Genomic DNA, 16,066 nt, shown 5'->3' on the forward strand with positions numbered 1-16,066 from the left:
CTAAAAGTTCTTCGATGCCTTTAAACAAAAACTTTTTCAATATTTGTTGAGTTCTTCTGGTAGTCTTCATGGCAGGCATGATTCAAATTTCCTAATATGCCACTATGAGAAGCAGAAGTTCCAGATTTTATCCACATTAGCAACCAATTTCATTGCTCAGCATTATTTCCTGTATCCTGTTTCCTTCTAGGTTCAATTTCCTTCAGTCTCAACTACATCCTGCTTCACATTCTTTCAGCAAGCCTCTGTAACTAGTTAATTCTATTAGCCTTTGCCTGAAAAAAATATCTTCATCTTTATTCCTGAATGAGAATTAAGCTGGGTATAAAATTTTAAGTTGACAGTTATTTTCACTTAACTGTGAAGATATTCTTCCACTGTTGTCTGCCCTCTCTTGCTGCTGTTGAGAAGTTGGCTGTCAACAAAATGGATATCCTTTTGTATGCCATCATCACTTCTCTTTTGTTGACATTTAAGATGTTTCTCTTTTTCTTTGGCATTCTCTACTTTCACTACAATGGGTCTAGAAATAAATTAATTTTTATTTATTCTATTTGGGCTCATGGTGCTATCACAATCTAAATATTTTCTTTTATCGATTCTAGAAGATTCTTAGCCATTCTATCTTTGAATATTGCCTCTATGCTATCCTTTCTATTGGGACTTCTCATCTTAACTCTATTATCTCTACATCTCTTTCATATTTTCCATCTCTCTGTGCTACATTCTGGGTGATTTCTCAAGATCTATTTTTCTGTTTATCACTTCTCTTTTCCCCTGAAACTGCTGGCTTTTGTTTAACACAGCTGTTGAGTTTTAAATTTTGATGATGACATCTTCCATTTATTGATGTGGCTTTCCCATGAGAATCTCTTGTGGCCTGGATTGTTGGAACATCCCCAGGGGTCTGCTTATAGCTAACAACCCCATGTTATCATTAGTCCAGGATTCATTTTTATTCTTATTTTTTTTAAGTAGGCTTCACACCCAGCATGGAGCCCAACACAGAGCTTGAACTCACAACCTGAGATCAAGGCCTGAGCTGAGCTCAAGAGTCAGGACACTTAACTAACTGAGCCACCCAGGTGCCCCTGGAATTCATTTTTAAGTTAATTTCTCAGCTTGGGAGCCCTAGACCACATAGATCAGTGGTGGTGGTTTATGTGTGTGTGTGCGTTTTTAAATCCTAAGCATCAGTTAAGAATCCATACTTTAGAATTCCCATTGGAGATTCCTTAGCTCCCACTCAGATAGTTAAATGTTTTTGTTATTTTGTTGTGGTCAGCAGATAATTTCCAGTCCATTCTTTTCATAGAGGGCACAACCCCTTTGAAGGTTCAGGCCCTACTCCATACCTTAAGCTAATTCAAGGACTCATTCTCTGTCTGCTAGTGGGTGCTAAAACTCAAACTCACACATTACCATAACCAAAAGTTGCAATGATATTTTTACCACTCTAATTTTCAGAGTTTTAATATCTAGAAATCTCCTTTTCTTTCTTGAGAGATAAATTATACATTTAAAATAATTTTAGTTATATTTTATCCAGTATTTGAGGGTGTTTATAGAAGAAAAGTTTTCAGTTACCTAGTCTACTGTATTGCCAGAAGCAGAAATCCTATGGCATTGTTTTTAATTTAAAAAAATGTTTTAAGATTTTATTTTTAAATAATATCTACACCCAACATGGGTCTCAAACTTACAACTCTGAGATCAAGAGTTACATGCTCTACAGACTGAGTCAGCCAGATGCCCCTATGGCAATGTTTTAAACATCTATGAAATAAACATGCTATATATAGAGAGATCTATATAGATCTAAATATACATCTATATCTATCTATCTACAGAAAGATTAATTATAAGGAATTGGATAACTCAATTATGGGGGTTGACAAGTCCCAAAATCTTCAGTTGACAAGATGGAGTCATAGGAGGGCCAATGGTATAGTTCTAGTCCAAAGGCCTGATGTTTCAGTCTGAGTCAAAAGGCAGGTAAAAACTGATGGCCCAGATAAAAGCAGTCAGGCAGTAGGAAATTCCCTCTTACTCAACAGAGGAACAGCCTTTTTTGTTCTAGTCAGGCCTTCCAACTGACTGAATGGGGCCCACCCATATTAGAGGAGGCAATTGCTTTAGTCTGTCTACCAATTCAAATGATAATCTCATACAGAAATATCCTCACAAACACACCCAGAATAATGTTTAACCAAATGTGTGGGCACCCTGAGGCCCAATCAAACTGACATGAAATTAACCATAACAATTAGTAAACTCTGATTTGACTTTTAATTAATTTTTTTCCTAAGACCCACATCAAGCTTTCCTTTGAGGCCTAACAACTCTTACCTGTCACTCTACAACTGAGGTGACTCAATGGTAAGTAAACAAGCTGCTTTCTGCACATGGACCTTACATATACATAATTCTACAAGTCATGTGAATTTAATTTCCCCCTTTTCCAAAGGATAAATGAGTTCAAGTCTCTGAAAATAATGTGGAGTAAAAGTGACACCTGAAAATAAATTCATGATCTGTTTTTGCAAAACCTTTGGCTTACACAATCATCTATCTTTGTATTGTGTATATTTGGGTAATGACATTTGCTCCCATCATGTAAATCTCCCATAATCCCTGGTTCAGTGATATAATTTGGTACTAAATAAATTTCACCTGCATGCTTTTCAAAATACAGGTCACAGAAACAAGTTTTCCACCACAGCTTTGGGTTTCCTTCATCATATTAAGTGATAACAAACTTGTACTAAGTTATATTAACATTACCCTTCTTTGCTCCTCTTCAGCATCAGCAAAGAGTTTACGAATGTTAGCCTCGGATTCTCCCACATATTTGTTAAGGATTTCTGGCCCATTGACCACTTTGGGCTCCCTTGCATTCAACATCTTGCCAATCTGTCGAGCCAAGAGAGTCTTACCACAACCTGGGGGCCCATATAACAGGATGCCTTTAACATGTTTGCAACCTAAAAAACAAAAGAAAACAGTCTTATATTAACCACCTAAAATCCAAGTGAGACATCTAAAGGAGTTTCCTTTCTTCTTCATATGAATGTTAGGAAAACGATAGTCATGCCATTAACATATAATATCCAAGTGCCATGAGCAAAACAAGAATGAACAACTAAAGTTCTCTTTTTTTTTTTTTTTTTAAAGTAGGCTCCACGCCCAGCTTGGGTCTGAACTCACAACCTGGAGATCTAGAGTCGCATACTCTACTGGCTGAGCCAGCCAGGCACCCCTAAAACTCTTTTTTTTTTTAACAGAGAATCCAGAAGCAATTCCTACACGAGTGCCAAAATTTGAGGGGGAAAGCTGCCAATTAAAAGTCTTTAGAAAAGTATATTTGAACTATCATTTAAAACAAATACTTTTAACTCTGAAAACATCTCTTTGACCTAAATACCTAATTAGGAACTATTACTTATTTTCCATTCTCCTTTAAAGTCAAGGAATAAAAGAGATCTGCTTTTAGGCAAATTTAACCCAACACAAATCTATTATAACACAGTAGGCTATGGAAACTGTATCTTAGTCATAGAAATTATAGGTGTACCTGTTGATACAAGCCCTTGAAGAATGGGCAAACATGTTTTGAGTTGGACTGGTATAGGCAATCCATAAGATCCAGACGGATGTCACACACTTAGTGGGTAAAGTTGAATGCCCTACTTCATGTGACTAATGCCAAGGGAGGCACACACTTTTCTCAGAGCCACCAAGATGAAGACGAAGTTTCAAAAGAATAGTATTCAATTCTTTTCTAAGCAAGCATTGCTAAATACCTTGAAAGGTATCAGTAACAACAGGGAAAGAGCAAGACTGGTGATTTTGACTCCCCAGGGTTTTTTTTAGCCAACTCTTCACAAGCATTTACTCCACTTCTAAGATTGCAGTGACCTGTGGTTTCAGTTTACTCGCTCTAGGAATTCCCACCTTTCCAGCAGTTTCACACTTAGGGTGCAGGACTCTTTTTTTACAAGTTTTTTTCCTTATACTACACCAAAAAGGCACTTTGTGAAATAACAATTTATTAGATTTCAGTGTCACACTCAAAACTACAGGTGAAAAAGAAAATTTCTGAAAATGGAATATACATAGTGTTTGTCCTCACTTGGAACGAAAGCCTTAAGAAATAATTTCTTTAAAAAAAATATGACAATACATTTAATAAGTCCCATAAAAGCTATCACAAGGTACAACCAACTCCACTGGGAATTTTAACTTTTGAGTAGGAAGACCCTTTTGGTTATCAGTATGGTCACTGCTTCTATATGTCAAAAAAAAAAGACTCTCCTTTAAAATTTTTGAAAGTAATGAGATCTGTGCTTACGGTTAGATTTATAGAGACAAGGGGAACTTAGTGGAAACCCTTGAAGGCTTACAGTCTTAACCCTTCCCTCACAGAGTAAAGTCCTGTCCTGAGAATCATGGTCCAATAAATGTCTTTGCCCTTGATCCACCCTTGGAAACACAAGTAGTAGGGAGATAAGGGGATAAGCCCTGAGCTTCTCCTAGAGGCAAAAATCACAGAAGCACTGCCAGCATCCAAGCCCCTGGGACACTTTTGATGAAAACTTTAGAACCTTGCTCCTCATCTTACCCTCTGAGCCAACCGCTACCATCATGACTTGAAACGATTCACGTAAACCATAGCAGAGGGGAGGTGGGCATGGTGGTGGTGAAAAACGGCACAGGATGGGGGAGCCACAAAGGAGAACATGAAGACTTACTGAGGCCCTACAAAGTGCCAGGCCTTATCCTCATCCTCCAATTTCTTAACTTTCTCCAAGTTTATCAACTACCTAACCATACTTCCTTCCATATTAAGCTATACTTTCTTTCAAGGGTTCTCAACTCCTTGGCCTTCTTACACTTCTGTTCTACTCATCCCACAGGCCCTGAACACAATATGGCTTTACCGCACCTATGCATGGGCCACAGAGCACAGCCAGAGAAAATTACACCACTGTGCTGATAGGATGTCCTCACAATTTCATGCTATCCAATTTTAGTTCCACACTCACTGCTTGTCAATACTACCTGCCACCTTTTACTTGTTCTTGTTAGACCACCTTCCGCTCTCTGCACTACTTTTCCAGATCTTCCCTGCTCTGCTTGTCTCAAGTGCTACCCCACGCCATTAATTCATAGAGAAGATCTAGATTCCTGCTTCACATATTTTTTTAAAAAAGACGAACAGGTGTGAACTCCCTTCAGCTTATTGCTTCCCTATCCACAAATTTATCTGCAGACGCATCCAATCTCCACCTCAGCACTGGTTCTCAAAGAAGAAGAGTTCCTCTTCTCCAAGGTTTAAGTTGCAATTATTTGTTTATATACCTTCTTCTCTATTAGACCATGAACTATTCAAGGTGCTCTCTTATCCATCTGGCATCGCAAACATCCACCACAATGCCTAGCACAGAATATGTACTCTTAAATAAATGGCTAAGTAAATTGTTGACTCCTTTCCTACAAACCTCAAAGAAAATGAGGGAAAGAAGACCATTTTAAAAAATTATCTGAAGCTCTTAATTTATGGAATAGTGTTTACTTTCACAGCTGGACTAATTTAAATACCTAGAACACGTATTTGCAATGACTGGGACTTTGCAAACTTAGCAGAGCTACATAATTTATAAATATAGATCTTCTTCAACTTACGATGAGGGCACCTCCTGATAAACCCATTGTAAGCTGAAAACAACCCGTGTGATGGCGTGGCTGTCTGGGGGTTGCAGGTTGCCGCTGCCCAGAATCACAAGAGAATTCAAGCTGCCCAGCTCTAGTCCAGGAAAAGACCAAAATTCAAAACTTGAAGTACGGTTTCTACTGAATGCATATCGCTTTTGCACCATCATAAAGTCAAAAAGCATTAAGTCAAACCATCACAAGTTGGGGACTGTCTGTACTAGAGTCTTAACTCTGTAACTCTGTTTTTGTACATGGAAAATGCTCGATTTAATGTGGTTTTGAATTAAATCAACTCAGATTTATAAAATAAACAATTCACAAAATATTACCATGAAGTTGAAGAGAAAGAGATAAAATTTATATCCATGGAACTTACTGTCTACCATACATATCTCTGAAGTGGCAGAATCTATTCAATATGACACCAACAGGAATGTCATAGAAGCTCTAGCCCGTGTTAGAACTAAAATTCTTTCAGGATCTCAAGAAAGCACATCAAAAATATACATTGACATGTGAAGATTTTCAAAATCCACTTCCACAAAGGAAGCAGTTACTTGAATAAGCGGTGGAAATGGGACTTTGTTATTACTACTATTATGATAGCCTATTCTGACTTATTAAATAAGCATTGGTCTCTAATTTTAAATGAGTCATAAAAACTCTTCGTAAGTAATTCCATTCAACAAAAGTGTATTAAGCTCCTGTTTGGACTAGGCATGAAACTAGGTGTTAGGGATACAAACATGAAAAAGGCAGTCCCTACCTGCAGGGCATTTCTGGTTTAGTAGGAAAGACAGAAATAAAAATAGGTTATCTATAATATAATAAGACATTATCAGAGATATGTATGAAATGTTTTTGGAACCTGGCCAAGAGAGACAGATCCTGCCAGGGTGATGGCAGAAAATTAGGGATGGACAACAGGGGAAGAGATAAAATTTAGTGTGGGCTTTCAAGGACAGTAGGAGGTTCATGATTGGGCACGGGAGAAGAAATGGCACCTAATGAAGGAAAGTAGCATGATCAAAGGCATAGAGGTATGGACATAGAAGCTGTCCTTTCAAAACAGCCAGTAGTAACCTGTTGTGGCTACAGCCTTGGAGCGGGGCGGGGGGGGGGGGGGGGGGGGCTGGAGACGAGGCTAACAGGCTCCCAACTACAGAAGACCTTGATACCATGCCCAGGAGTTTTTAATTTGTTTTATAAAAACCTGAGGTTTTTAATCAGGGAGGGTGCACAATGAGATATGTTTAAAAACTAACTCTGGCGGTAGAGTGGAGGAAGGTCTAGAGAACAAAGATCACGGGGTACAAGTGTAGTTGGAAGAATGTTTTTAACCTTTTTCTGGGGACATTGCCTCACTGGCTGGCTCTGGATTTTTGCCAGTTAAGCTTTCATTTCCCTCCAAGTCCTTTGGAAGCACAGGAAAAAATGGGTCCAGAGGCCTTAGGAGGACACCTCCCTACTGATGCCCCAGCTTTCTCCTGAGCTTCTGCAGGGCATTAAGACCTGGCTCTGATGCTGGGAAGCCTCTGATCTGTGGCTGCTGGACTGTCCTGACTGCCAAGCTGAACTGATCCATTCACTTGTTCTTTCTTTATGTCTTACATACCCCCTCACTACTTAGAGGTGAGTGCCCTGGGTTGGTGAACTAAAAACAGCACAGAGCAGGCATGGAAAGCAGAGAAATCAGTGGAACTGACTCATTTAAATTGTCATTTTCTCTCATTCTCTTACCTTCTTCCCCATGGAATAGTCTAATGGACCTCTCCAGAAAAATGCACATTTAAAAAAATTTGCATGCAATTTTGAGGGTATTCTTAGATCCTCTGAGATCTATTCATGGAATCCAAAGTTAAAACCTCTGAATGTGCTACTGAAATAATCCAGGCAAGAGACCAGAAATGGAAAGAGGCAACAGTCATAAGAAACTGTAGTAGGAAAAGAAAGGAAGATTTGGAAGATACTCATCAGCACTCAGAGACCAAAAGAAAATAAGAGGAAGAGGAAGAATCAACGTTGACCTTAAGGTATGTAGCCTGGGCTCATGGTAAAATAATGATAACCCCAGAACATAATTAAGAAGTTAGCAAGAGGAGATTAGAGGGAATCATCACTTTGTTTTTGGCTATTAAGGTGTTTGAGATTCAGGCAGAAATGTCCATTAAAAAATAGGTTGAAAGCTCAGGAAAGATATCAAAACTACTGGTTCCATGTTTCTGAATGCCTGCTCTGGGCACATGGAAAGCCACAAGAAGTTTTAAGCAGAGGAGTACGACCATAGGGACAAATGCTGCAGAGACAGAGGATGAGGCCTGGAAAGAGAACACTAGATTTAAAAACCAGGAAGTTCAGGGGCACCCGGGGGGCTCAGTCAGTTAGGCGTCAACTTTGGCTCAGGTCATGATGTCACAGTTTGTGGGTTCGAGCCCCGTGTCGGGCTCTGTGCCGATAGCCCAGAGCCTGGAGCTGCTTCAGATTCTGTGTCTCCCTCTCTCTCTGCTCCTCCCCCGCTCATGCTCTCTCTGTCTCTCAAAAATAAGATAAAACATTAAAAAAAAAAAAATTTTTTTTAAACCCAGGAAGTTCATGCTTATCTGGGCCATAAGGTCTTAGGTCGGGGTCAGATCATTTTGGGTTGAGGTAGGAGAAGGAAGCTAAGTAATATAAGCAGGAACAAACAGAGATCACAATTTGGGGAATTCTGGCAATACAAAGGAGGAATTTTGAGAGAAATACCTTGCAAGACGAGTTAAGAAAAGGGGGGGGAGGAAGTAAGCTGAGGTTATGCCCTGTTGGATTCTATTTACTATGTGAAGTAGGAGCTAGTTCACCTACAAAATGAGGGATGAGGACAGGATACTGGGAAGCTTGGTAAAGATTTGGAAAGACCGTGGGGAACTAAGAAGATGTGTGGGAAAGTGTCCCTGAGCACATACGTGCCATTAGGTAAGCGAACTCAGCATATGGAACTCAGGTCACCGAGGGACTCTCGTCTTTGTTGTGATTCTATAAGTAACTTAACAGTGTTACGTAAAGTGCAGTTTCTTATTCAATTCTATAAATACAAATTTCATTAAAGCTGGCATAAGAATCTTGACTTTTTTTTTGGCTTGAACCACTTTATTTTGTTCAGAACTGAACCTTAAAATTGAGCAACATAAAGTAAATAAAAGCACTAATTTAAAGTCAACATATTATGGGCGTCTGGGTGGTTCCGTTGGTTAGGCATCCTGTTCTTGATTTCGGCTCAGGTCATGATCTCGTGGTTCATGAGATCGAATCCTGCACTGGGCTTCTCACTGAAAGCACAGAGCCGGCTTGGCATTCTCTCTCTCTCTCTCTCTCAAAATAAATAAAAAGACACTAAAAAAAAAAAGAGAAAGCCAATATATTTATAACTAAATTCTGTTATCTAATTTTCCCAAAGTGTGAGGGCGAAACCATCACAGGACTTGTTCTCAACATTTTCCCTCCACTTTCCACAAAGTTTAAGGCTTTGTCTTCATTTGTAAGTCATTCACATCTTTTTTCCTTCCTCTAGAACTTATATAAGAACAATTGTGGGTGGACAGCATAATCAAACATAGTTCCAAAGGATTTCTTCTCTTAATTTCCTGTGTTGAATGACTTAAGTGCTTATTTTATAAACTGTTCCTGTTAATGATCATCTTCTTAAAAATACCTAATTTTTATTTGGATACGGCACAAACATATTAACAACTCTTGGTTATAGTAATGTAAAGGACAGTGGTAGTGAAAAGCATAATCTAAAATGGCCAAAAATAGATTTATATACAGTTTTGGAATCTAAGTTGCCAATGCTATTTGCATATGGGAGTAAATCAAGTTCTGGGACATCGTATTCTTTCACTCATTCAACAAATGCTACATTTGGTGGCCGTTCTCTTCCGACTACCTCTATTTTCTCAATGAAATCCTGATTCCAGGTCGTCAGCTGCTGGTGAGGGAGGGTGGACTGGAAGAGGTGGTGCTGGAGATCTGAGGAGAACGAAGAGGAACTAGTCATCTTAGCAGGAGAGTAAACTGGCTAAACTAAGGAAATACAGAAGGAATACCAGAAAATACTGATGCCAAGGAATACCGAGGGCCCACTGGAGATGTGATTCTTAATTTCAAAGTAAGATCAGTCACCATAGCTTTGTGCTTTTCTTAAGCCATATTCAATAGTCTGGGTACCGACACAGAGTAGGCACAAAGGGGAGACATACCTGGGGCTTTGACACACATAGAAGATGAGGAGGAGCAAGGCCACTAAAGTTGTATTTGAGGAGGATAAACATGATAGACCATGGAATTGAAGCTGGGTAAAGAGGGAACAGAGAACAAAAAGTGTCAGAGTAAATGAACTGGAGGGTCCCGTGGGATCAAAGCAGTTAGAGCAGGGGGTGAGGGAATGCTAGAAGCCTAGGACAAATGCGAGGAGGCTTGAGTGCTGGATGCTTAACACTGAGACCTCTCAAGTGGTGGTTACTGGTAAGAGTGAAGCCTTCAGTATGACCAAAGAGGGGGTGGCTGAGATGGAACGAAGCAAAATTTACTGGAAATGAGGAATTCAAAGAACCGTGAAGATAGATTGTTGAGTAAATCCCCAACAGGAACGCCAAAGTCAAGAATAACAGAGAGAGAACTGAAACACACCGAAGGCTGCGCTCAGGAACAGCGAGTAAGCCAGACAGCTTATCTGCCTCTGCTGTTCATTCTTCTCTCGCAGGGCTACCCTTCCTCTTTCATTTTGTTCTTTAAGTGTTACTGACAGTGAAAAAAGTATGAACATTTATTGACATATCATTATATAACAGCTACTACTAAAGGTACGAACAATATCAAATGCCCAAGAAATAAACACAGCCAACGATAATGCCATTGTTTACTAAGGATTTAAGTGAGTGACACACTGGAACCTCACCATAAGACTACATTCGGTAAAGAATTTAGTATATGGCTTGCTTGTATCTCATTCTAGACCACCTGTCATAAAGCATTTTTTAACAACTTCCCAAAATATGAACTACAAAACTATATTCTAATTGTGTTTCACAATAGATATCTGTCCAAAGGATGAACATATGATTTGTGGTCAGGTGCCAGACAGATGAGGACCGACTGGATTAAATGCATTAGGAAACAAATCTAGTGAAAAATCTCTATAGAGAACATTAAAAATTACTGAGTCCCACTTTTCTGACCAGTGGTTCTCAGACTTAGAGTTCACAAAATAGTAAAAGACACCCCCCCCTTTTTTTTAACTGAGGAGAAGCACTGTCATGGGGTTACTTAGTTTTTTATTTTGCAAGGTAAAGGCCTCTTAAAAACAAAATCAAACTTGACATCTATCCCCACCATTTCATAAAAATATTTTTTCATATCAAGAGGTAGGGTGGACATAATCTCAGAATAAAGGACAGTTTTTGTTTTAAACAAATTGAGTTTTATATATACATTGTTAAAAGTGGGGGCTCTGGACTCAGCTAGGCTGGTTTCAAATCCTGCTTCTTCGGTTTTAATAGCTAGAGACAATAACAGCAACCACCTCGGAAAGTTATTATGAGGATGAAATATAATGCACATAAAGCACTTAGAACACTTGCTGGCATACAGTAAGAGCTCATAAATACTGTCTATCGATTAATTATTCTTTACCATCTTGTTGGAGATAAGCGGTGAAGTGAAACCAGTCTCCCCAACTGTTTTGAGAATTACATCACTGCTAGGTGACTGTAAAGCTTGAAAATAAATGACTATTCTGCTTATGTAATTCTTTCTGAGACTGACTATTGTGACCCCTTAACTTACCTAACACTATTGTCACTTGAACATTGCAAATTATAGTACACATTCTGCTGGACCTCAAGCTCCAAATGAGCACAGTAGTAAGTAAGTTGGCAGTTTCACAAAGATTTGACTAGTGTTGCAGTTAGGATTCTCCAAAGCTTTAGCCTCTATCTTCCGGGTGGATTACTACCAGAAGCAATCCTGCCTGCTTCTTTTATGCCTCAGGCAGAGTCCATTCTTATCTATGCCTCAAGTTTTCCAAATTTATTTAGGGTCAATATGCAGCTCCTTCCATAAACCAAGCCACCATGACTATCAGTTCCAGGTGCATGCATCCTTCTATCTCCTCCACACCTTATTCTACCATAAGTATGCTTCTTCTCCAAAGTCCCCTGTATCTCCCCAGTGTAACCACTGTCATAGTCCCCAGCTGCCACTGCCCTCTCTCAAGGGGCACACACCTTGTTCTCCTGCGGCTCACCTGGAATGACTTGGTCAACTGGGGGGAACTGAGGCTAATTCTGGGTACTTCATCCAAAAGCCTATTTGTCATGCTACATGACCACAGCCTGCCCCCTGCAGTAGACCAACCTTCCCACCTCACTTCTTATTCTCTCAGATGAACCAGTAATTCTCCAGCAATGTATAAAACCTGGAATACTATTTGAGCCCCAGCTGTTGATAACCAGCGATTATAATCATACCAATTTTGGTGGGGACAACTTGAAGGGGCTTTAAGGTGTGTACTACAAATAGCCTGAAGTGATTTCTGGCCTGAAAGTCTAAGTTGAAGAGGACCCTATCCACTCTAATAAGGCTTATCCAGCCTCTGATTAAAATGATACATGAAAATATAAGATTTCTAAAATACTAATTGAAATCTCTCTTCTTCAAATAGCTCAAAGCAAAATATATAGCCTTACTACTGCACTAAAATGAATAAACAGTAATGTTTGCTGTTTATAATCTTATAAAACATTATCTCAAAAAAGTAACAAGTAATTTGCTATTTTATTTTATTTTTTTAACATTTATTTATTTTTGAGACAGAGAGAGACAGAGCATGAGCAGGGGAGGGTCAGAGAGAGAGGGAGACACAGAATCCGAAACAGGCTCCAGGCTCTGAGCTGTCAGCCCAGAGCCCGATGTGGGGCTCGAACTCATGGACCGCGAGATCATGACCTGAGCCGAAGTCGGACGCCCAATGGACTGAAACACCCAGGCACCCCTAGGCTCTTTTATTTTAAAAAGCAGTGCATTTTCTTTGTTTTCCTGAGATGATATCAGAGGCAAGCTGCACCAAGGAAAAACTGTCAGTCAACTTTTAGATATCCGAAAGGCGGGGGGGGGGGGGGGGGGGGGAGGGGGTGGAATATATATATATACACACATACATATAGATATTGTGTGTGATTTCACACAAGAGTGAACAGAATGATGATACACTAGAAGTGATCTCTGTCAAATTAGCATCAGGGTAAGGAGTGTTTACTTCATTTGGGGGGCAACATGATCTATAAAGAAAGTGTGAAGTGGGTTCTGAATATAACTGATGTTTAAGGGGTTAGTTCAAGTAGCTTCCAGTTCAAATGCAGACAGATTTGCCACATTTGCCTAAGAGGGAGACTATCAGCAGACTAGTGGCAAGTCAGGACATATTCACAAGTCTTGCAAGCTTTTCTCTGCAGTTGTGCAAACCAGATTTGAATGCTTATTTTTAAACAGTGCATGCACTTGCAGAAATACGATCACAAATTAATATCTGATCTTTTGTTCTAAAGTTTGTGTGATTCCAACTTCTCCTAGAATCATGAGTATTTTTCTTAGTTCCAGCCAACTCATCATTTCAGTAGTATGCTATGATTATCGACTTTAAGAAATGGTTTTGAATTTTCCAGCCATGCAGTGAGGACTTGGAGCATAACTTCCATCAACTCATAATACAGGAGGCCCTTTCTGTTTGTTTGTTTGCTTCAAAGACTGGCAGCCAGCGTCTAACACAGGTCATCATCTACATTTGCTGAGCTGTGCACTTACCAAATATTTAAGGCCCTGACCCCATTTGTACAGTCAGGTCTCTAATCATCCACGGGTATCATTCTGTCTAGCAGAGACCTGCTGCACCCCACCAACTTTAGAGCACTCTCAGAACTCTCTTGAGTTCCGTTACGATAAGTGAAAAAGGCCTACGCCCTGAGCACCAAGCAGCTGGGTGATGTCTACCACCTGACTGGTCTACATCCAAATTAGTCAACTGAGATTTAATATAGATCTTCTCATTAGATAGCCCAGAACCAAAGATGGGGTATGTGTAGCAACTCTCCAAACTAATCTCCGCCGACACCCCCACCCTGTTACACTCCCTCCTAGGGTGTGGCCTGGTATTTCATGAATTCTTGATGACAAAGATCATGCTTCCATTATGGCAGGTCCTGCCTTGCTGCCACCTGGCAGCATGTATTCTCACTGGTTTCAGAATTTTACAACTTTCCTCTCTTCTTTTTCCCTGTCCCTTGGCTTTCAACTCGTTGTACTTGCTGCTCTGTAAGGCGTCTGCTACAGACTAGCAAATATCTTGTCTTCTGAAGCAGACAACTTACTCTTTCCTTTCCCACACCTGGAACTTCTCCTCACTCTATCAAGTTCATGTTCTTCTGTTCCTCAGAAATCACCTCCTTAAGTAATGCCACGCAACCCCATCACATTTAACTGCGTCAATGCCACCTCACTCGCATCACGTCCGTGGTCCTACTCTCCAACACTTACGGTAGCAATAGTCACTCTTTAACATGCACCAACATTCAATGGAGCTTATTAAAATGCAGATTTTCAGGCATCACTCCTAGAAATCTGAATTCATTCATCAAGTCTGGAGTGGAGTGGAGGAAGGTGACTAGTTGATAAGTCCCTCCCCTGAGATGAGGCTAATGCAGGCCAGAGGACACTGAGAACCAGCCTTCATAGTTTCAACTGACACTCTATTAAGTTGTTTTCTAACAGCTCTTAGATTTTCATTTTATTTAGTGTATATTTTCTATAGCCTTAATTAAATCATAAGCTGAGGAGGACACATTTTTATTCCTTGACAAGTTGTAGCTGTAGAACAGCCGAAGAACTATTCTAACAAGATAAAAAAGTTACCAAGAATAAATGTAAGATCTCTGTACTTAAGTGTGGCTGGGGGAGGTATGGTTGTGTGAGAGATGACTTGGGGGATTTTACTCAACAGTAAACTCAACATGAGATAGGATCCAAGATAGAATGTGGATGTCAAAAATGTTAATGCAATTTCGGTGTGCATTAAAAGAAGACTAAGGTTTTGAACAACGGATGGACAGATCTGGTCTATTTCAGAACAGGGACGACACTTGCAGTACACCATGATTTCTGGGTTTCACAACTTAAGGTGAATATAAACAAATGTTAAAGTTCAGAGAAATGTGAATAGGATGGTAAAGGGCTGAAAATAAATTATAAAAGGATTGGCTGGAGGCACCAACCAAGCTGGGGGATTTAGCTTAGAGAAAAGATGAATTTTGGGGGCCTTTATGTCTGGATGGAAAAGCTCTCTTCATATACCTTCAGGGCTTCCACAGGGAAGTAGAAGCATCCTTGCTCTATATAGTCTTGGTGGGGGGAGATGTATAGAAGCTACACATCTCATCTTAACGTAAGGAAGAATCTAACGTACAGTTGTCCAAAAAATGGAATGCAACATTCGAAGGGAATGAGTCCTCTGACACTGAAGGAATTCGAACTTAGACTACGGAACTTGACAGAAGTCATTTAGCAAAAATGGAGAGAAAATTCAAACCAAAGCACATGAACTAAATGATTTTTGAGATCCCTTGCAATGCTGAGATTCTATAATTCCCTTGCTATTCTTTGACAGAACCAGCTAGTATTGCAAAGAGGATGAATTTTGAAATGAATATTCCAGGATGGGAAGGAAAAAGGAGACTGAAGGCTAGGAAGATAATAAGGAGGCTACACTATAGTTCAAGTGTGATTTACTGAAGCTATAAAAAAAGAAAAAAGGAGTGATCCGAAAAACAAAGCAGAAAAATATTAGGAGTATTCAATAATGGACTTGAAAAGTGCACGCACACACAAGTATAGCCAACTGATTTTTGACAAAAGAGCGAAGGCAATATGTTAATGTATTGACTGAAGCAAAGATCATCCTTTCAACAAATGAAGCTGTAACAACTAGACATCCATATGCAAAATAATAATAATAGTAATAATCTAGACACAGATCTCACACCTTTCACAAAAAACTAATGCAAAATGGATCCAGACCTACCTGCAAAACACAAAACCATAAAACTCCTAAAAGATAACAGAGGGCAAAAACCTAGATGCCATTGGGTATGGCAACAGCTTTTGAGACATAACACCAAAGCCAGATCCATGAAAGATATAACTGACAAGCTAGACTTTGTTAAAATTAAAAATTGTCTGTCAATGAAAGACAATGTCAAGAGAATGAGAAGGCAAGGCACAGACTGGGAGAAAATATTTGCAAAAGACACATGTGATAAAGCACCAA

At 39.6% G+C, this 16,066-nt stretch overlaps 1 protein-coding gene across 1 annotated transcript in view; it reads right to left on the reverse strand.

Annotated features, from left to right (window-relative positions):
• The window catches only part of NSF (N-ethylmaleimide sensitive factor, vesicle fusing ATPase), a 146,918-nt gene that overhangs the window by 69,696 nt on the left and 61,156 nt on the right, over positions 1–16,066 (reverse strand). Inside the window, exon 9 of the mRNA XM_027052017.2 lies at positions 2,785–2,984. Coding sequence (XP_026907818.1) covers positions 2,785–2,984 — 200 coding nt within the window. The remainder of the gene's footprint in view (positions 1–2,784; positions 2,985–16,066) is intronic.

The sequence above is a fragment of the Acinonyx jubatus genome, chromosome E1, assembly GCF_027475565.1.
Source record: "Acinonyx jubatus isolate Ajub_Pintada_27869175 chromosome E1, VMU_Ajub_asm_v1.0, whole genome shotgun sequence".
Lineage (NCBI taxonomy): Eukaryota > Metazoa > Chordata > Mammalia > Carnivora > Felidae > Acinonyx > Acinonyx jubatus.